The sequence below is a fragment of the Camelus ferus genome, chromosome 6, assembly GCF_009834535.1.
Source record: "Camelus ferus isolate YT-003-E chromosome 6, BCGSAC_Cfer_1.0, whole genome shotgun sequence".
In the NCBI taxonomy this organism is placed as follows: Eukaryota; Metazoa; Chordata; class Mammalia; order Artiodactyla; family Camelidae; genus Camelus; species Camelus ferus.
In genome coordinates, this window is record NC_045701.1 from 1,577,154 (window position 1) to 1,598,719 (window position 21,566).

Sequence of the window (21,566 nt, forward strand, 5' to 3'; positions counted from 1 at the left end):
ATAAAGTGACGGGAAAAAAGGCATAGTCATTTCTATCAAGAGTTTGCTTTAGGGTCATTTATAAAAGCTCTCACTAAACTAGGTTGTAAGTGTAATGCAGAACTGCCAAGAAACATTTAAACATTTCTCCCAATCAACAGTCATTTGCTGACAACTTTCACTTACATTTTTGTTCCTGTATAAAACTTAGCAACGAAATTAATCCACCTAGAATTGTTTCATTTTACACCATAAAATATGAGAGCTATTCATACTACTATGTCAAGTACAGGGAATCTTCCACCCTTAAAAACTCTCCTAAAAGGAATACATTATTACTTACCTTAAAGCTGTGGTTCTCAGCGTAGGCTTCACATTATAATTACCTTTGTATCAAGGTTATTTATATGAATATATAAGGACACTTCAAAAAAACCCTGATGCACAGGCCTTACCTCAGAATATTGGAATCAAAATTTCTGGGGTTGGGCCCACGTCTTTGCATTCTTTAAACATTTCCCAGATGATTTTTAATCCACAGTGAGGTTGAGAATCCCTTATTTAAGGTTTCAAAATGCCATTTTTGTGTTCAGTATGACTACTAAGAGGTACTGCATCCCAGGCCCCCAATCAAGAAACATGATACTACATGGCCAGCCAGCACCTGGGAATTAGCCCGAAACTACGGGCTATGAATGTATTCTCTTGATAGAGAAACTTAATTGGGTTCCCATGGCTTAGAATAAAGTTAAAACTTTAGCATGACATTCAAGGAATTCTTTCACAATCTAGCTCCAACTTGTTATTCTAGCTCCTTCTCTCTCCTTACCGCAAACCCAAGCTGCATGTGAAACCAGCCATTTCTTCTGGTCCACACGCAGCCGGCACTTCTGCCCACGTCCAGCCTCTGCTCCTGCTGTTCCCTCCACCTGACGTGTGCTTCCTCGTTCCATTCCACAGCTGCTGATCATAAAACCATTTCTGTCCTTAGACACAGCTTGAATGTCACTGTCACCTCCATGAAGCCAGCCCCAAAGCCTTCCATTAAACCCTTTACCTTTCTCTGTATCACATCCTGCCTTTAGCATTAATGCTTCACCTCCTAAAAACAGAAGCCAGGAGTACAGAGTGGTTGTGAGCCCCTGCAGGGCAAGGGCTGAGTCTTGGGCACCTTTCTCTGGTCCCCTCCCCTGACACCCAGCACCTAGCACAGGGTCTTACTCACAGGGGTGCCCATTAAATGACACAGGTCTTAATTAAAGCGCTCCTTACAACCGTAATCCTCCAAATAAAAAGCTGCTTCTAGACAGAAAGGAAATGAATTGCTTGATTTCTACAACTGAATTTCAAACCAAAGGCATAAACACCAAGATAAATAAAACCGCCACACTGGCCTAAAATGTAGCAAGTAATATGGTATTTGTGGGGCCAACCCACTGCACTCTAACAGGTCTTGATCATTCTTGGAATTCGTTATAGTCCGGAACAGTGGAGATTCCATAATGGTGGGAAAGTGAATAAAATAATTTCTGGGAACTTGAGCAGGAAAGTCAAATCTACCTTAAAATGGAAAAACTGGAAAAAAGCATGGCAGATGCTAATTTTCTTTTTGAAGAATAACCAAAGTAGGAACTCCCTGAGTCTCTATTGTTTTAATTATTTTTTTCCTCCTTAGGAAGAGCTAAATTTTTCAAACTGGAGAGAATTTGCACTTACAGCATTTCCTGGAGAAAGGGTTAAGTTCGAAATTGAAGTACCTGAGTACACTCCCGCTGCTCTCCACCGCACCTCCAGGACAAATAAGGATGAGTTGTCAAGTTAAATATAAGCAGCCGAGTGACTGAATTATAATTTACTCTGTGCTCAATTTAAATTAGTGTGAGGCTATTAAAATATACAGTATAAATACGGCAATTCATCACAAGCTGTCATGGATGACTTCATTTATTTGCTGGAGTGGCACAAGCCCCACTAAAGGGAAGGAGAGCAAAATCACAGGTCAAATTAAGCTGCTATTCTGTTTTAATTCGCTTATTTAATCTGTGGCGACATAATTGTCTTTTACAGTACGTACAACTCAGAAAGGAAATTTGGGAGGATTACAGTCAGTATACAAATGATTAATCAAATGGTCCATTTAAATGCTAGTTTAAAAGCAGCAGAAATCCAAAGCAGTCCAAGAATGATAATCAGCACATGCTATATACAGTGCTAAATTTCCTGTGCGACGGATGTCTCCCAATTGGAAAATACACAATACGGGGGAAACCTACTAAGCTCTACTCTTTGAAAGACTTTATAGAATACATTAACGGTATAAAAAGGTTCTGTTTGCAAGATGGCTAAAAGTATTTTTATTTGTTTTCTGTTCTGCTTGTTTGTAATCATCTTGCTTTCCTACACTCCTCCCGCCCCACCCCACAAAAAGCCAGTTAGAAACACGTTTCATGAATCATACACAGCCATCAAATAGCTATCTTGAAAACAGCATTAAGTGTCATTTTCGAAGTACTCTCTTTGAGGCAAATTTTTTTTTCTGAATTCAGTGGTATAAAATACAAATCCAGGGTACTTCTATTCTTTCCAAAATTCAAGGTGCTGTTGATAGTATCTGAGGTGGTATTTTCCCACCTTTGAATTCTGAAGAGGTAAACACTACGACATGCTTAGACACTGAAATATGCTTTAGACATTGCAATATGCTTTAGACAAAAAAGTCTCGAAAATAAGAACATTTACAAGTACAAAAATTAGAAATATTCTGAGGAGGAAAAGTAACAGATTTTCAAAGACTCCCATCTAATTGCTCCCACAGACATTCAAAGTATGGGTCCAAATGACCACTTGACTTGGGAAATTAAATCTCCCTTATCATTCTGTGCAGGCGTCGGAGCCCTGCAGGTGATTCTGTTCAGACAAGGACTGTGATTTGCTGCTCTTCACAGTCCCTCTGTGACACCAGAAGGCCCCGTTTCACAGCTGAGGTCACTGAGAGGTTCAAGTGACATGCTTGAAGTCACACAGAAGTCAGGAGGGGGTCAAGAAAAGATCAAACGCGCTTCTAACTCTTAACCTTTCATTTCACCCTTTAATATAAAAAAAAAAAAAAGGCTAAGAAATACTCTGGTGAGAGCAACGGTCCATACAAAGAACACTATGGGACATTCTGTACGTGAGCTGAACCTGCTCTCAGGATGTTACTTCAAAAGATGAATGAGTGAACTGAAGATAAACAAAAGAACAAAATTTATTTATTCAGTTAGTCAGTCAACAAACTATGTGCTGCACACCTAGTCATCCCATGTAGTGCCCTGCACTATGCCCTCTATGCAAAGTTCTGCATGAATCAGTGGGTATGGCAAGAAGGTACGTGAGATCTGTTCCCCACTGACAAAGGGACTCCAGTGTAATGGGGGGAAATGTACACGTGTCCTACTAGTAGAATACAAGGCAGTATGTGGTAACGTCCATAAGAGACAGACTTCTAGACAGGTTCAAAGGCGAGGGTGAGTGAGTGACAAATATACCACAGGTGATGGGATTTATTCAGTAAGTTCACTGGAGGAGCAAGCTTTACAGCCGACCCTTGAAGGGGGTTAAAGATTCTCCTATATGGAGACATGGGTGATGGCATTCTCATTAGAGCGAAATAACGTGAACAAAAGTGTTGAAGAAAGTACCTGGGTTCAGACAAGGCCATGAGGTCAACTTAAAAGAAGCACTGGATTCAGACACAGAAGATAATGCTATGAAAGTAGGCTGATAACCTACTCTGGAAAATCTCGAATTCCATCCCATTGAGTGTTTAGTTTATCTGGGACATAATGTAGAGGTTCTGAAGAGTTTTGAGAGGGGAAGAGACGTGACCAGGACTGTGCTTTAGGAAGCCAAATCTGCGGGTGGTGAGCAGTAATATAGTACAGACATTAAGAGCACGGACTCAGGGCAAGACTTCCCTGGGTTCAAAGTCTGGTTCCATTCCTTATTAGTTGCGGGACTAAGCTACTTAACTTTTCTGTGCCTCAGCTTCTCCATCTGTAAAATGAGGATCTGGCAGCAACTGCGTAAGTTTGTTGGGAGCATCATTAAAAGAGGAAAATGTGTGTAGAGTACCTAGCACAGTGTAAATGATCGATAAATGGTAGCCTCCATTTTTTGCGAGAACAGTTTAAAAGCTGTTCCATTGATGAGAGGCAAAAACAAGCATCTGGATTAGAGCGGTAACGAGAAAGGAAGAGATACTAAAAAATAAATAACAAAAAAAGCCAGAAAAATCAACAGGCTTCCAGACATCAGACATCAGCTAAGATAGGGCAGTGATCCCTGAGATATGGCAACAGAGGTGAGTCCTATGACTGTCCAGCTTACTGTCCACACAAGAGCTTTCAGGCCCTGTCCAGGGAGGGGACCCCAGGGGAGCTCAGCCAGGATGAGGGAAATTAAAGTATAATTGTGAAGTTCTCATGCAATAGGTAACTTGCAGGTAGACTACGGTAAGTTAAGATGTATACTACAAACTCTAATGCACCTGCTTAAAAAAAAAAAAAAAAGGACCCATAGACAAAACAAGTAGAAAACAAAGAGCAAACTGATACACTTGAATCCAACCATATCAATAACCACATGAAATGTAAATGATCTAGATACCTCTATTAAAAAGCAGAGTGGATTAAAATACGAGACGTAACTAACGGTATGCTGCCTACGAGAAAGCCCTCCCAAATATAAAGAGACAACAGGGTAAAAGTGAAAGGCTGGGTCATGCTAACACTAGTCAAGACAAAGCTGGAGGAGCCATATTAATATCAGACAAGGCCAAACAGTAAGTTGTCTGGGGTGATTTATAGCAGTGCTCCCCTCTCCTGGAGTAAATAACCTAAAGTTGACTGTCTTTAAATACACCACTGGCAACAATCTAAAAGTTCTGTCATCAAAGGTACAAACAAATAACTAGATGAAAAGGGAAACAGTGCTCAGGTTGGCGGAGGCGCCCTCGGAGCGAGCAAGCAGCTCAGCAGGCACAGGAGGGACAACCCAGGGCCCAGGCGGTACCATGGGGCTGTACTCAACGAACAGGGTCAGGGCTTCTCCCCTCGCCCACCACCCAAACCTCAAACCATTTCATTTCCTCTCCGACAACACCTGTGACTCAAGCTGAGACGGGTGGGGGTGGGATCAAAGCGGTAAGCATCAAAAATTTCACGAGTTTCATAAAATGAATCCAGCACTTACCTTTACAGCTAGTATTTTCCCACTTGGGACATGATATGCTCTATGGAGAGAAAAAAAACAACAACAACAAATTCACTTGCGATCACTAAACGACCCACAAAACGGTTAAGGATATAAATGTAAATCTGAATACATCCCAGCAAGGGGATACGTAATGCTTTCAAAGGACTAGTAACAGCAGTAATTTGCAGTTCTGTTGAGCTTAATGGTTTACACAATGATTCATCACATACCACCTTAAAATAACCCTCTCAGGGAATGCTCGTATTATTACCACTTCTTTTAGAGCCGAGAACTCTGACACACAGAGAAGTTAAGCAGTTTGTCCAATGGCACAAAGTCAGTAAGAGGCAACTACACATCAAATCCAAGTCTTGTAGCTCCAGATCCTTCATGACATACTGCCACTGTGTGTGTGTGGGGGGGGTGTGTGTCTTCTGTAGCTCTCTGCTAAGCACTGTACTGAGCCACGTAAGACGGGAGGTTTTCCTTTTATTTTAATTATATATACAGATAAAGTATATCACTACATTTCATCGAAACAATCTCAAAACACCTGGAACTAGCTATGGTTTAAGACATAAATTCATGTAAGAAGGCACTGAGTTATAAGGCTTAAGTATGTGGTTCCTCTTTTCCTAAGGCTGGCATCTCTCAACATTAAAAAAGCTTTAGAACAAAGACAAGTCTGAAATGACCAGATACAGTGAAATAATGACAATTTAAGTCAAGGAATATGAACACACTCATTTGTGAAAGAGTAAGAGAATAAAGTATGTGGAGATGAAATACGTTACGTCTCATCAAAATCTCCTGTGTCTAAATGAAACGTGTACACATGTACCACAAGGACTGCACATTCTGACCACTATCCAGAAACCACCTGCTTCACATAAAATTTTCAAAACAAACCACATAACATGAACAAGCACTGCTACTGTAAGTCCATGTAACTGTAAAGAAACAAATTAGTTTGGAAAAGCTAAAATCTTGCTCCATAGAGGATTTTGCACATTAGCCAAGATCGGATTCGTCTTCCTCTCACCCAGCTGGTGTTAAGATGTAAAGCAGGGTAGGGAAGATATGAGGAATGGAATTTAGCTTCTCAGTAATTTCCTGTCCATATGTGCAAGTTGCAAAATATATTTACCAGGCTCCCAATGTTTACTGGGTCATGATCTAGTAGTAAAAATTATTCATTTATTATTCTTTTATTGAGATATAATTGACATGTAATATTATATTACTTTCAGGTGTAAAACAGGACTCACTATTTGTATTCACTGCAAAATGATCACCATGATAAGTCTAGTTAACATCCATCACCACACATGTTATAAAAATAGCTTATTTCATAAAACAAAACCAAAACGTATATTCCACTATTATCAAAATGAAAAAAATCATTTTCTGTTGCTTTGGCAGAAATATTCACGTGGCTACTCTGACAATTTTTTAATAGCTTTACTGAGATATAGTTATATATGACAAAGTTCACTTGTTTAAAGTATATAATTTAAGATTTTTTGGCAAATTTACAGTTATGCAATCACTGACAAAAGTTTTTAAAGTGACTGACTTAACAGAAATGGTTCAGTTATTAAGAACCTACAAATATTTCTAACTTTTCACATATAAAAAAAGTCACAAATTCAGGTAAGACTAAGAAAAAAACCTATCAATATATATGTATGTATCCATATATATGAGTGTTATATAAGAAAGTCACTCTGCTTTTCCTACTTAAGTGGACCAAGGTCAAACCAATTATGGAAGGTCAACTTAGTCTTTATTTTATCAATTAATTGTAGAGAAAGTCAGGAATATCTCATTTAAAGGAAAGGCAAGATTATAAAAACTGGCAATAGTTCACTTTACCAAAGAGTTCTTTAATTTATAAAAGTGTCTAAAGGCTTTCTCTAAACCCCAACCTCCCAAGTGTATTTAAATACTATTAAATTATAAAACTTAAATTATTTAAAATTTTTTTACACTTTGTATAAAGTTATATACATTTTTAAAGTGGAACCCCTATACTATATTGGTTTTAGAATAAATTACCCCTTACTTTACCATCAGACTTTTACAATGAGAAACTACATGTTATGATTTGATTCATGATCTATCTAAAGTCATGTAATCAATTAAAATATAAAAAGTTACATTGTATTTTTTTTCAATGTCTGACAGAGAAGCTGCTGGACTAAGCCAATGTGAAATGTGATTTGAAGGAATTTAGTAACTTTATTCCAGGTAATATAATATGTAAGATTTAATAATGGTATATTATTTTTTCCTCTCTTTCAACTTCAATTTTTCAAAATACTGCGTATTAGAATCACTAACCAAAGACTAAAACGTAAAGATAAATAGCTGAATGCATACATAAGGATTCAAAAGTTGTAATAAGATCAGTGTTGTTACATTAGACAACAAGCAACACCTGGACATTTTAGACCTATAAGAGTGACAGAAAAATGATTAGTAAATAGTCCAGTATATATAGTATTCTGGACAGTTTGGCAACTTAATTAGCTTGTTAAGAAAGCTGATCTCTTTTCCAGAAGAAGGGTCTCCTATTTCCAAGTGAATTAAAAGGCGAGGCTTGATGATTTAATTATGACACACGCTAATTCATCCGTGGAAGTTTGGGTTTGATTTCCAGCAATAAAGATGCTGCGTGGTTTGGCTTACAGTGCAATGACAGTACCAATTCAACATTTAATCATCACGGAGAAGTGGGCGGCAAAGGCAATGCCAAGTATGAGTCAAGTGTGTCCCTTAACTTTGCAAACGGCATTCTACCCAGAGAAAAGGAATTCGCTTACTTTCAGTGGATACTGTGTCTCGACTGTCTTGACCTTCCTCAACACATTAACTGTAAAGTGATTAATGAAGTTTGAATGGAGGATCCGGTTACAGCAAAAGACAACTATACACCTCTGCATTGTTTTAATTAACAGCTAACACTTCAAATTAGTTTATTGTTGCCACAGTAATTACTTGTTCCACTGAGTGCATGGAGGAAGCATTTTTATGAGTTATTTTTAGCACCGAGTCCTTGAGTGTCCCATTTTGGTTGTGACCAGCACAGAGCTTCTGGGAATAGTCTCAGCTCTTGAAATTAAGGACACAATATACATACACTTTAGGACTATAAAAGCCAAGTAGCCTGGTATAAATTTTTTACATGTTTAAAAGTAACAAGGAACCAGCAAAAGAGAACATGTATATTTTTCACACTTTCTTACTTTCTTTTTCCACTTGGAACAATAGGTTCTAGATGACTGGACAAAAATGTTGGTACCAACTTCTAATTTTGGTAGAGTACAGAATCAGACAATGCACTGGACAAGTAGGTAACAGAGAACTGTCTAATCTTATCCATTCCTTTTACAGTAGAAACATCTAAAAGCCAAGTTAAAAAACTTGTCTAAGCCCACACAGTTGGTCAATGGCAAAACCAAGACTGGACCTGAGACAGAATATACATATTTTAGGACTTAGAAGAAAAAAATATGTGGTGATGTTTAAGTTTTCTTAGCTGCATTCTATGGCAGGGAAACTCAGTTCTAAAATTACAAAGGTAATTTGTAATTTTGACCTATTTCAATCAGGCTAAGGACTGTAGCACTGAATCTTTCCAAGCAAAGAAGCGTTCTGCAAACACTACCAATCCACCACGGGAGGCAGAAGAGCAAAGGGGGTACGTGGGCTGTAAGTCACTGCCCGGGTTCCGATGCCAGCTCTGCCATTTCCAAATGTGAATCTGGACAATTATTAAACCTGACCTTGTCTCAGGTGCCTCAAGCCTGAAAAGGGGAAATCAGCTCCTACCTTACAGGTCTGTGAGGGTCAGTGAGGTAATATAATTAAAGCAGTGAAGACAGGACCTGGCACACAGGAAGCAAGCATTAAACGCTAGGAAGTTAGAAAGTTTTCAGGGTTGCTAGGTTTTCTAAGAGTAAAACCCGCAAAAACAGAGTGAAAAAGAGTTACCTCTGTGCTTTGAGTCAGGCTACGTGCTCTACAAAGGAAAGCTAATAAAGTTCTAATAATGATGACTTATAAAAAGCCACAATACAGCATTTATTGTCAAGAAAAGCAAGTAGTGTGATTTCATACTGAACCAACTTTGAAGACCAAGAATCAGTCATCCAAAATGCTATGATTATACCATAATTCAAATTCTAGACTTCTTACCATGCTTCTCTCCTGCCCACTGACTGTAACTTAATCGCACTCAGACAGAAGTGATGAGTCCCACATGCCAGGTATTCATCTCAGCAAAAACACCATTTGACAGTAACTGTTCCTAAATAAGAAGCCTAATTTTTCATTCTCCTTGGATTAACAGAAAAATGTAGGCTACTCTAAAAAAGAAAAAAAACCACACTCTTTCCTTTAACATACACCCTTATAGACTATAAAAATTTGAGACTTCTCCTAGTCTTCAGACTATATTAGTATCTCTGTTATAATCCCTAGCATACTGCAGACAAATCGTTTATGTCTGCCTCCCGTACTGGGCAGGGAACACTACCATGTCTTAATCATCTTTGCATTCTCTACACTTTGCACAAGTCTTGGTCCACAAGCAGGTACTCCAAACTTAATAAATGTTTGACAATTAAATGATAATTACTTTTGGATGGAAAAAAAAAAATCTATCCTTGGATAGTGCTTTACAAAGAAATTCTACATTCATTTAATTGATTAATTCCAAAATCTTATGAGTCGGAGTAGGAGTTATTTTTCCCCAGCTTTCAGATACAATCGACATACACATAAGTAGAAGTTCATGATCATCCCCATTTTATGGGTAGATTTCTAACTGCTGAATGAAAAGTCCTTACAAGGATTTCATGATTGGCCCCTTGATTACTTCAATGATTTCTGCTTCTGCCAATCTCCCTTATCCATAATACTCACTGTGTTCCACCAAACATCTTTCTGCCTCAGGCCATTTGCACCTACTCCTCAGGCCTGGACCACTCTTCCTCCAATATCCACTTGGCTTGCTCCATCACTTCCTTCAGATTCAATGTGACTTCTTTGACTATCCTACATAAAAAAGCCCATTCTCTCTTTCTTTATTCTTCATAGAATTCATCAATACCTTATACAAGTTTATTTATTATCTATCTCCTACCACTAGAAAGGAAGCTCTGTGAAACAGGGACTTTTCTTGTTTTTGTGGTTCACTACTGTATCTCCAATGCCTAAAATTGTGCTGGGCACATTTAATAAATATTTGTTGAATGAATGAATAAATTCCCTTAACTGCTACAGATCTATTTTTACTTTTTATTTTTCTTAAGACAGTTTTGGGTTTTTTTTTTTTTTTTGAGGAAATTGTCTATTTTCTGTCTTCAAGTTTATTGCCATGAAGTTCTTCATTATATCCTTTTATGTTTAAAATCTCCACTCTGTCTAGAATTATGTCCCCTTTGTAAATTCCAATTTTGCTATTTGTGTCTTCTGTTATGCTTGATCAATTTTTCATAACAAACTGTTACTGGTTTTCTTGAATTGTTTCTTGAGTTTTAATTTCATTAATTTTTTTCTTTAGAATTCCTGCCCCTTCACTCTCTTTGGGTTTAACCCCTTCCCTTAAAAAATTTTTTTTTTCTTGAGTTAGATACTAAGCCTATTAATATTCAATTTTTATTTTCTAACATATATACAAAAAAACTATCCTTTAAGTATGACTTGGACTGCAGCTCTTGAGTTTTCATATATGGTATTTCTTTATTGTTCAGTTGTAAATATTTTTATTCCATTATGATGTATTATATGATCCAAAAATTATTCAGAATTTATGTGTGTAATTTAAGCTCAAAATGAATAAGGTTAACTTATTATTGATTTCTAAACTAATTGTATTATACTCAGAAAAAGTGACCTGTATGTTACAAACTTGCTTTGTGCCCTAGTACACAGTTTTTTAAAAATAAGTTTTCTGTACCTAAAAATAACATATACTCAATTTGAATAATAAAGAGTGCCAGATGATCATGAAATCAACCTGTAAACTGTGGTATTAAACTCTCCTATATCCTTAGTAATTTTGGTCTAATTGACCTATTGATTACTGAGACACATTTTCCCACTATGACTGTGGATTTATAAAATTTTCCTTGTAATTCTGTCAACTTTTTGCTTTATATATTTTAAGGTTATGTCATTAGTTACATACAAGTTTAGGGCTATTATGTATTCACAGTCTTTTTCTTCTATCATCATATAGTAGTTCTTTTTATCCTCATTCCTATATATTAAAAAAAAAAAAAACCCGAAAACTTCTTGTCTTAAAGTCTGCTTTGTCTTGTATTAATATACCCACAAAAGCTTTCTATTAATTAGTTTTTGCCTGGTATCTTTCCACCAGCCTTTTCCTTTCGACCTTTCTCTGTCTTTATGTGTTAGGAATATATCCTAAAATAGTCAAAAATAGCGGATAGCTGGACTTTTTAAAGTTCCATCTGACCAATCTACTAACTGGCAATATTAGTGTACTTACATTTAATGAATGATTGATATACATGGATTTATTTCTACCGCCTTACTCATTTACTTTACACTTCTCTCTCTCTTTCTCTCTCAACTATATTGGATTATTCCCCTCTTTTCCCTTTATCTGTTTTGAAGTTACATATTTCATTTATCTTTTAGTTATTACCCATACATTTTAAAATCATATCTAACTTAAAAAAATATGAAGTCAATTGCTATTGCTATTCTTCTCTCAAATAATGTAAAAATCTTAGAATGCTTTAATTCTACTCAGCTCTTCTCATCCTACATTATTTTTTCCAGTCTTTTTGTTTGACTTCATTTTGATGTTCATAAATTAATCACCACAAGTGTTGTTTTATATCGTCACGTTTATATCTAAATAGTCACCACTTTTTCTTTCATTTTATTCCTATCTGGATTCAATTTCTTTCTACCTGAAGTATTTCCCTCAGTAATAAACTAACTCTCCCCCTTCCCTATTGATCTATCTTTTTCTCTCTCCCTCTGTCTACACCTACATACACACACATATATATTCTTTTATATTCATTTCTGACAATGTATTTATTTTGCCCTCATTCTTGAATGATGGTTTAACGGAGACAATTATTCCCTTTCCATCTTTTGAGGATGCCATTGCCTTTCAGCTTTTATTTTTGCTGTTGAAAGTTGGCCCTACCTAATTTGCTGGCCAATAAGTGCCACTGAAGGTTCTTGAACCAAGAAGTGATACAAGCAGATCTTAACTTTAAAAATCCTTACTCTGGCTGCAGATGACCACAATACTACTGGAAAGGAGAAGAAGCCATAGAAAGCAAGAAGCACTTAGAAAGCTGTTACAGTAGTCTATGTAAGAGGTGGCGACATGAACTTCCATATATCATAAATGGATAAGGGCATATAGGTACAAAAGACTTTGGTCAAAGAGAATTTATGAAATATGAGGATGAGGAAGATGAATCGAAAATTTCAAGTTAAGATGACAGGAGAATTATAGTATTTATTAACAGAACTAGAAGAATCTTACACTAACTATACAGTCCTGCACTTTTCAGCTCCATGAGGGCAGAGACCATATCCACCGCATTCAACAATGTGTATACACTGTATCAGTATCTAGCACAATGCTCATCACACAGTAGATACTCAAATAGTAGGAGTTAATACATAAATGGGGTAGTCAGGGGAAGGGAGACAGAAAAACGAAACAGGGGGAACTAACAATTCCTGAGTCCACAGAATTATTCAGATTTCCATATGATGATGTAACATAAGCCGCACTTTACAGATAATAATAGAAACAGACTCAGGGATATTAAGGTATTAAGAAACTCACTCAGTGTAATAAGAATTCATAAGTGGCAGATACAGGATTCAAACCTGGGTCTATCTGAATTCAACCCTTGTGCTCTTTCCAGTATAGAGAGAGTATACGCAGAGAATGATTTGAAATAAATTTACTTCCAGATACTGTGAATGTTGAAGGTGGGATTCAGAAAAAGAATCATTAAAATTCCGCTTACCAGATTGCCCACCTTGTGGTTTATGTGGTTGAATTTATCCATTGGCATCGACTACTCTGATGCCTTATGATACTTTACATGTTGCCGTTATGAATTATTTCTCTTCAAATTGTTATGTAACTTCATTAGTGTATGCTTTATTTAACTATATTGTAAACTCTAATTACCAAACTATGCTATAAATTCTTTATATAGGGTCTATGTCTTATTCCACCTTATTTTACATTTCAAGGTCAAAGTCAAGATACATTGGTCCATTGCTGTACCCTCAACTTCTACCACTGTATATGACACACTCAGATATTTAGTTTATGTATCCAACAAATAATGCATGTCTCCAGCTGCCAAGCTGGGCACTGTGGGTGGAGCAGAGAACTAACCAGACAAAGTCCCTGCTCTCATGGAGCCTACTTTCCAATGGGGGAAGGCTGACAACAATCAAACAAACAAACAATATGTCAGGTAGCAGATATGCAATAAAAAAGAATAAAGGTAGGGATATAAAGAGTGATCAAGATTAGGGGCATTGTTTTTTCATATGAGCGGTGGGAGGAAATTAGGGAATGCTCTTCTCATTAGGTTATATTTGAGCAGTAAGGAAGCACGCCATTTAGGGAGGTGGAAAGGAGGACTCCAGGCAAAGGAAATGTTAAGTTCAACGGTCCTAAGGTAGAAGCGGGTGTTTGACATGTGTGTGATCGTGAAAGAAGCAAGATGGCAAGCTGTGGGAGACAAGCTCAGAAAGGTAAGAGGAAGACAGATTGTGCAGTACCACGGAGGCCATGCTGAGGATTTTGGCTATCATTTCAAGTGACATAAGAAGTCATGAGCCCAGGGGGACAGCTTCTATTTTAAAAAGATCATTTTGGCTGCTGGGTGGAGAGAACGCGGTGTAGGAAAGCAAGGATAGAAACTCGAAGAATAGATGGGAGGCTACTGCCAATAATCCTTGCAAGAGATAAGAGAGGCTTAGAATAGGGCTGTGGGCGAGAGGTGGTCGGCTTACTGAAACAGTTTTGAGGAAAAGTCAGTAAGATGTGAGGGTTAATACGCTGGATGGTCTGAGAGTAAAAGGAAGATAAGAATGACTGCCAACTTTTCGTCATGAGCAGCCTGCAGGAGAGTCCTCCATTTGCGCAGATTGGAGACACCATAGAATGAGCAGGTTTCAAAGGAAATAAGACTCAGTCTGTAGTAACTTTGAAATGCCTAAGAAACATTCAGCCGATAAGCAATGAGTCTTAAGTTCAGGACAGAGGACAGGGAAAAAGAAATACATTTGGGCTTCACCAACATATAGATGGTATTTAAAGCCATGGAACTACAAAAATCTCACTTAGGAATTAAATTGAGACTGGACCCAAGTCACTCCAAATCCAGAAGTCAAAAAGGTGAGAAGAAACCAGCAAAGGAGATAAGAAATTGCAGAAAGTAAGCCAGCAACAGAACCCAGAGAATGGTGCCCCTAAGGCCCTAAAAATTGGTTTTGCATCTCCCATATTGCCAAATACAGTACCTTGCACAGAGCAGATATCCAAAAGAAAATATGACTGATTTCAAAAGCAGTATTTGGGGACCAATACAATTAATCCCATTATCTGCTATTTGAAATTTTAAAGGTGGGTCTAGTACAATACATACAACACAAGAGGTGTGCTCACCTCCATCTACACCCTAATGGAATTTATTACAAGATACATCCGTCCAAAAAATAGACTGAATTTCTGTAAGAATCTTATAAGTGAGTAAGGAAAAAAAAATTGAAAACAAAATGTTAAAAGGTCCTACATTCACACAGGACATAAGGGAGAAGCAACCTGTGTTCACATTCCCACATCTGGACTCCCACACAAATTTATGTCATGCGTAAGATCAACTGCATCTGTATTTTACAGTGTTTACTGAAATTATTTATGCTTGGAATTTCAAATTCTAGGAGAACCAAAAAAAAAAAAAAAAAAAAAAAGAATCGTCCCAGCTGATTCCTGTTCACAAAATAAATAACCTAGAGCTGATCATATATTTTCTGATAAAGCTTGCACAATCTCACACAATTAAAGTAGGCATCTGATTTCTATGGCATTATTCTGCATATTAATTTCTGAACACAGTCTAATCAAATTATTTTAAACTATGAGGAGAAAGAATTTATAATAGGAAGTATCTGTGCTTCTCTAGTGACTGTGAGGTGCGATATAATTTAAGTACGGAGGAGCAGACCTATGATCTGACTGTAAATATTTCGTATTTCAGCATAACTGATAATATGATATGTGATAAATGTCAACTTGTTAGCAAAACGGTCATCATGAGTAGGAAAATATCTCACCCCCACCTTTTTTGCCTCTTAGAGCAAGGATCCCAAGAATAATTGCATGTATGATGACTTTTAATCATGATGGAAAAACAAGAACACTGAAATGACAACACTGCCACTGTCCTGTGAAGGGGGCAGGGCAATTCTTTCATACAGCATGTGGAATAAATGCCACTGACTTAAGTTCCACTTCTCACATAGCATACTTCATAAAAGGGTAGTGAAAAGAGGGACACAATTACTCTGTGAATTATTTATAGAGCACTATCAATTGCTGGAAATTCTCCAAATGGATGGGAAAACCTAAGAAAACAATCCAGTCACTAAAAATGGTGAAAGCAGTAGTTAAGATATGGCTTAAGAAAAACATACATACACAAACAAAACAGAACTCTTTTGTTATCTTGTGAGATTAATTTAAAAAAACAACTCTGGATGTTGCCTTTTAATGCAATGACATGTTTTCAGTAACCACATATAAACTGGCGATGGTTCAGTTAATTAAAAATGCTCTATTGCTTGATCTTTTAAGAGATTTGTTCTCTTGGTAGGTTTCTTGGGGGCTGGATTTTTATCAGTATGTCACATACAAAAATAGCCATCCACAGAAAAAAATTCAAATAGTTTCAGGGAAATCAACACTGACAGTTGTTGCCTTCCATAATAGATAAACACATTAGCCAAGTGCTAGCTGTTAAAACAGGAAATCCAAAGTAAACAGCAGTTGTAAAAGGCTTGTATAAAAGCTGTACTAGTCAAACAACAGTCTACGCCAACCTTCCTTCTGCCTAAAAACCCATTACAGATGCTTGGCTACTGATTGTAAAATAATTTACGGGTAAGCAACAGGCCCCCCCACCCCTTAGACTGTTTAAGCACCAAATCAAACTTGTTATTAGGTTACAGATATTAAGAATTCTTTCGAGATGGTGATCAGACACAGGGCTCACAAATCAACCTACTGTATAACATGGGGAACTTGGCAGGGTTAGAAAGAGTTTCAATCAGAAAGGAGCTACCATTACTCTACATTTTTATCACTTCTTCTTCTTTCTACTTACTTTGGTTACACACCCTTTTTACTCCCACGCCTGCCTCAAAGTTAACGTGGTCATCACTGCCTCCATATTTCTTCTGTAAGTTGATTTGGCCTGATTCAAGCCTTTACCACTCCCCACATCAACCAGAGTAATGTCTTTTAATATATGGGCTAAATACCTTTGAGATCAAGGAAGCTACAGTCAGAGTGATCTCTTGATCAAAGCTTCTGAAAGGATGTAACGGGCGAAACAGAGAGGCAAGAGGTATAAAGGCTAACAATGATAGTGCAAGAACGAGAGGGGGCAGTGAGGCCATGGCACATGGGAGAAAACAGGAGTATCCTGAGGGGTAACTAGCTAGAAAATTTCTCTCCTGAAATGGCTTGATTACAACATAATCTCTGCTCACAGTTTCTTGGTGGAAAGCTAACTACAGATCACCTTCCAAGATCACATACAAAAACAGCTATTTCAGGACGCCTCCTCCTACTAGTAATTAACATTCGATTGTGCCTTGTGGTTTATAAAAATTTTTTTAATATTGGGAAGCTATTAAATTTGTATAAAGATTTGTAAGGTAGGTATTCTCACTATCCCGATTTTATAGATAAGGAAACCAAGGCTTGGTGAACCAGGCTAATGACTGTTTCAAGACTCCCATCTCCTGGCTCTGGAGTGGGATGTGGGTTCAAGTCCTCTGAAGCCAGATCCAATGCATGCCCCAACAAGCCTGTGCGAACGTAAACTGGTGGCTTCTAGATCCCCTAATTCCAGTTGTCTACAAGGTTCTCTGGATATGGTCAGTGTTGCTTTTTAAAAAGCAATAGGGAAAATCGATTGAATGACTCACTTCTCAGCGTTGCATTAACTTTTTCAGGCCACTGGGGTACAATTTACTAAATTACCTCTCCTAGAACACTAAATAGTACCCTAGTGGGTCAAAGAGTAAATGCACCTCTGAAAAGTGGGCCATTTATCCCCTTCTTCCCTGAGTACCAGATGTAATATGTCCCCTATGACAGAAATATTAACCCATTTCCATTAAAAACTCGAGAAACTGTCCCACACTGGACAAAACGAGTACGGGGAAGCTTCCCTGGACGGGGGGGAGGCAAAAATCTCTCTTCTATAACTTTGCCCACAATACTGTCAAGAAGCCAGCATGGACTTATATGAAAACAGTGGTTTTTCATTCACTGGAGATTGATTTTAACCAAGACCGCAAAACAGAATAAAAATGTAAATTCAAAGCTGATGGTTTTCAGCGAGGAGATGCAAAGGACACCATGATGGCTGGTTTCACTCTGTGCTGCAGTATTTAAAAAACAAAGCTCAAGCTTTCATCTTGCTTATGAAATAAGAGACACGTCACAAACAGCCATTCTTTCACATACCTCACTATCCTACAGGTTATCCCTCTGATGGGGAAAAAATTTCCTTGGCTAGCAAGTAAGTATATTATTACTTCTAATTGCTATAAAGGCAAAAACCTCTGAATACATTTCCAAGGTGCCTTAGGAAGAGCTACTGAGTGATTTAACAGTTGCCAGACACCTTAATAAAGCCAAATTTTAAGTTTTCAGCACTGTTAGTCCCTTACTCTTCTGGAAGATGGGCTATGCAATGAAAATAAGACAACTTTAATTTAAGAATCATTTGGCTTCTAATTAAACTGCCATAGGCAGCTGGTTGGATAAGTTTTAATCAGTTTCAATCACCTATTGATTGGTATACTGAAGCCTAAAAATTAAAAGTAAAAGATGATTGGGGAATTGTCCCATCTCAGAACAACAGTAGAGGCCTCTGTAAATAACTCCTCTTTTAACCATCAGCTAAATGAACACTTCAATACTGCAGTACAAAGTCTTCTGCAAAATTACTTTAACTAACAAGCAGAAATTTATCAGCTTCAGCCAAAATCAATGCTGAAATCAATTTGAACACTGGTTGTGTCTAAAGGGGCTCATTGGCAATTTAGGGAAATTACACCATGTAAATGCCTGTGCTTTAATTGAACAGTTTCATCAACTAGGCTGTGATTGCTGTCCATTCATTTATTTACTTTCACTGCAGCTACCATTCTGCAAAGGAATGACTTTTGTCAGGCTGGAGAGAGGCACTTTATCTTCATTTTGTGCACTTTTGTGCATAACAGACTTCATGAAACTGGCGTATCATGACTAGGGTCAAAACAAACCAGGAGGGACTTCTTCCTTTAACATAAAAACTGAATAGCACTCCAGCTACCATCATACCTTCCACCATCCGGGGACAGTCATCTTTAAAACCAATAACAAGGAAAAATTTGAATGACTACCCTGCACATGGCACTGTGCCTTTATATTCTGGACAACAGAAGAAAGTAACTGGATTGTAAACTCAATTCCCCCATGTTCTTCTTTCTGAGATATCCCAGTGACTTCCAAAAATATATAAACTGTATTAGAATATTTTCTTTAAAAATTAAGCAGCGTTTTGTTTTACAAAGTCCTTTGAGATAAGAGGTGGTACTATTCTCCAATCCACTCAGGAGATTAAGGCTTAAAGATGTCACATACATTTTTTAAAGTAAGATTAAAGCACAAAGAAAGGGAGAGGGAGAGAGGTCTGTGTGGGAGGAAGACAACAAACTTGGTAATAAAAACCAGCAGCCATTATACATATAGATATACAGATACATCTACACATATACACACACCATGTGCTTCCATGTCTTGGCCATTGTAATTACTGCTGCTATGAACACTGGGGTGCATGTATCTTTTTGAATTAGAGTTTCCTCTGGATATATGTGGTGGAATACTACTCAGCCATTAAAAAGAATAAAATAGTGCCACTGGCAGCAACATAGATGGACCTGGAGACCATCAGACTAAGTGAAGTAAGCCAGAAAGAGAAAGAAAAATACCATATGATATCACCCATATGTGGAATCTAAAAAAAATGAGACAAATGAACTTATTTACAAAACAGAAACAAACTCACAGACATAGAAAACAAATTTATGGTTACCAGAGGGAATGGAGGGAGATGAAGGGATAAACTGCAAGTTCAGGATTTGTAGATACTAACTACTATATATACATAAAATAAATAAACAGCAGAGTCCTACTATATATCACAGGGAACAATATTCAATACCTTGCAATAGCCTATAATAAAAAAATATGAAAAGGAATACATACACATATGTATAACTGAATCACTACACTGTACACAAGAAATTAACACAATGTAAACTGACTATACTTCAATTAAAAAATAGACAGCAGCCAAAAACACCTGCAAGATTCCAAAGATGATTTAAATACACACACAAAAGCACTCACAAAATCATGGGTAATGAAAAAACCCAAAGACATAATTTCTGGAGAATCATACGCTGAAGTGACTGACGTCTGGAGATAGGAATTAACATTTTAAACGCTGGATTAATCAGTTACTTCAAAGATGACAAATTCCAGAGGAGGAGGGAAGAAAGGAGACAGCTGTTTAGTCATACGAGTCATGTGTAAGGTACATGTGACTGACACAAAAAATAAAAATACGAAAAACAAGTGTAGTAAATTTGTGAGGAAACGCCAACAGAAATTCTTAGGTTTGCACATAATCTGCTTATCTTAGCTCCTCGTAGAATCAAAATGCAATTATTTACTAGCCAGGGCACTGGGGAAGGGCCAAGAAATAAGAAAGCCTGAGTTCCAGCAGTGGTTCTATCCCCAGTCTTGCTTAGACTCCTCAGGGAAATCCCTTAATTTCGGTGCTTCAGTTTCATCACAGGCCAGGTGAGGACGGCGATACCTGCTCTATCCAGCTATGTTCCAATACTGCCGGGGGCTAACCCTGGGCTTGTGATGGTGGCTCAGGTTGGAAACAGAAATGCAGCCACTGGGATTCTGCACATCTCCCGGGTCCTGGGTGTATGAAGGCAGGTGGGGCCTGAAAACATTTTACTAGGCTTCCAGGGAAACAGGGAACCTTCTCATTTGCCTCTTCAGTCAGTTACCCCAGCAACACTAAGAATTACCTTTTTAAAAAAAAGTTCAAATGAAGAGGAAATAGTGTACAGACACTCAGCACAGGTGTTTGTGGTAAAAATTCATTCCGTAATTTTAGCCCACATATCACTTCTCTACCACTATAAAGTTTCATTGGCTATATATTTTGTTGCCGAGACAATGTAAAATATATATTATTCATAGTTTTTAGATAACTTTTCTGAAAACTTAATTACGGTTTAATCAGAGCTTTATGTTTATTGACTAAGTATATTGTTACATTTTGCTGCCATAGTTAGCAGTCATAATAGAATCAGTATGTTTGAGAACCTTACACAATGCATATTTTCCAAATACACTAAGCTTGTTAAAATGCTATATTGATTGTGCCCTAAAGCAAGTTCTAATTTTAGCTGAACAGTTTTTATTTCATTATTTGAATTCACAAAACAAAAACCATGAACTCTGCTTTCAGCAATAATACTGTACGTTCTTTTTCTTTCTTTCGTAGTAACTGACTCAGGAAATTATGTGAATTTTAGGGTCAAAAGGACAACCTAATACAAAGTCACACTTAAAAATCAAAGTGAGGTTTAAAAAAACTTTATGCTTAGTACCCACAGCCAATGTCTCTAATGCTATTTCCCCCTCTAATTTAGTAACCTGCTCCTCTGATTCAGTTATTCAGTTTTACTACACACATCAGAACGTAAATTGTTGCCTCACTCCAGGAAGGCAACAATTTAACAGAAACATGGTCTCCTATATCAAAATAACCAACGACAGAGCAAAGGAAAAAAAATCGTGGCAGAAAGTTATACACAGTAAAGCCTTTTGGACTTCCCAGTGAATTATTTTCTAAAAAAGCAATTTAAGTAAATACCCTAGATGCTATGGTGTACAAATATTTGCTTGTGCTATATGCCAACCAAGAGCCTACAATTTTCTAACAGATACT

General features: G+C 37.3%; 1 protein-coding gene across 6 annotated transcripts in view; it reads right to left on the reverse strand.

The window, feature by feature from the left end:
• MAP2K5 (mitogen-activated protein kinase kinase 5) overlaps positions 1-21,566 on the reverse strand; it is a 235,646-nt gene that overhangs the window by 153,952 nt on the left and 60,128 nt on the right. For all 6 annotated transcript variants that reach the window (XM_006184035.3, XM_032480890.1, XM_032480891.1 and 3 more), the window contains exon 9: positions 5,212-5,251. In XM_006184035.3, coding sequence (XP_006184097.1) covers positions 5,212-5,251 — 40 coding nt within the window. The remainder of the gene's footprint in view (positions 1-5,211; positions 5,252-21,566) is intronic.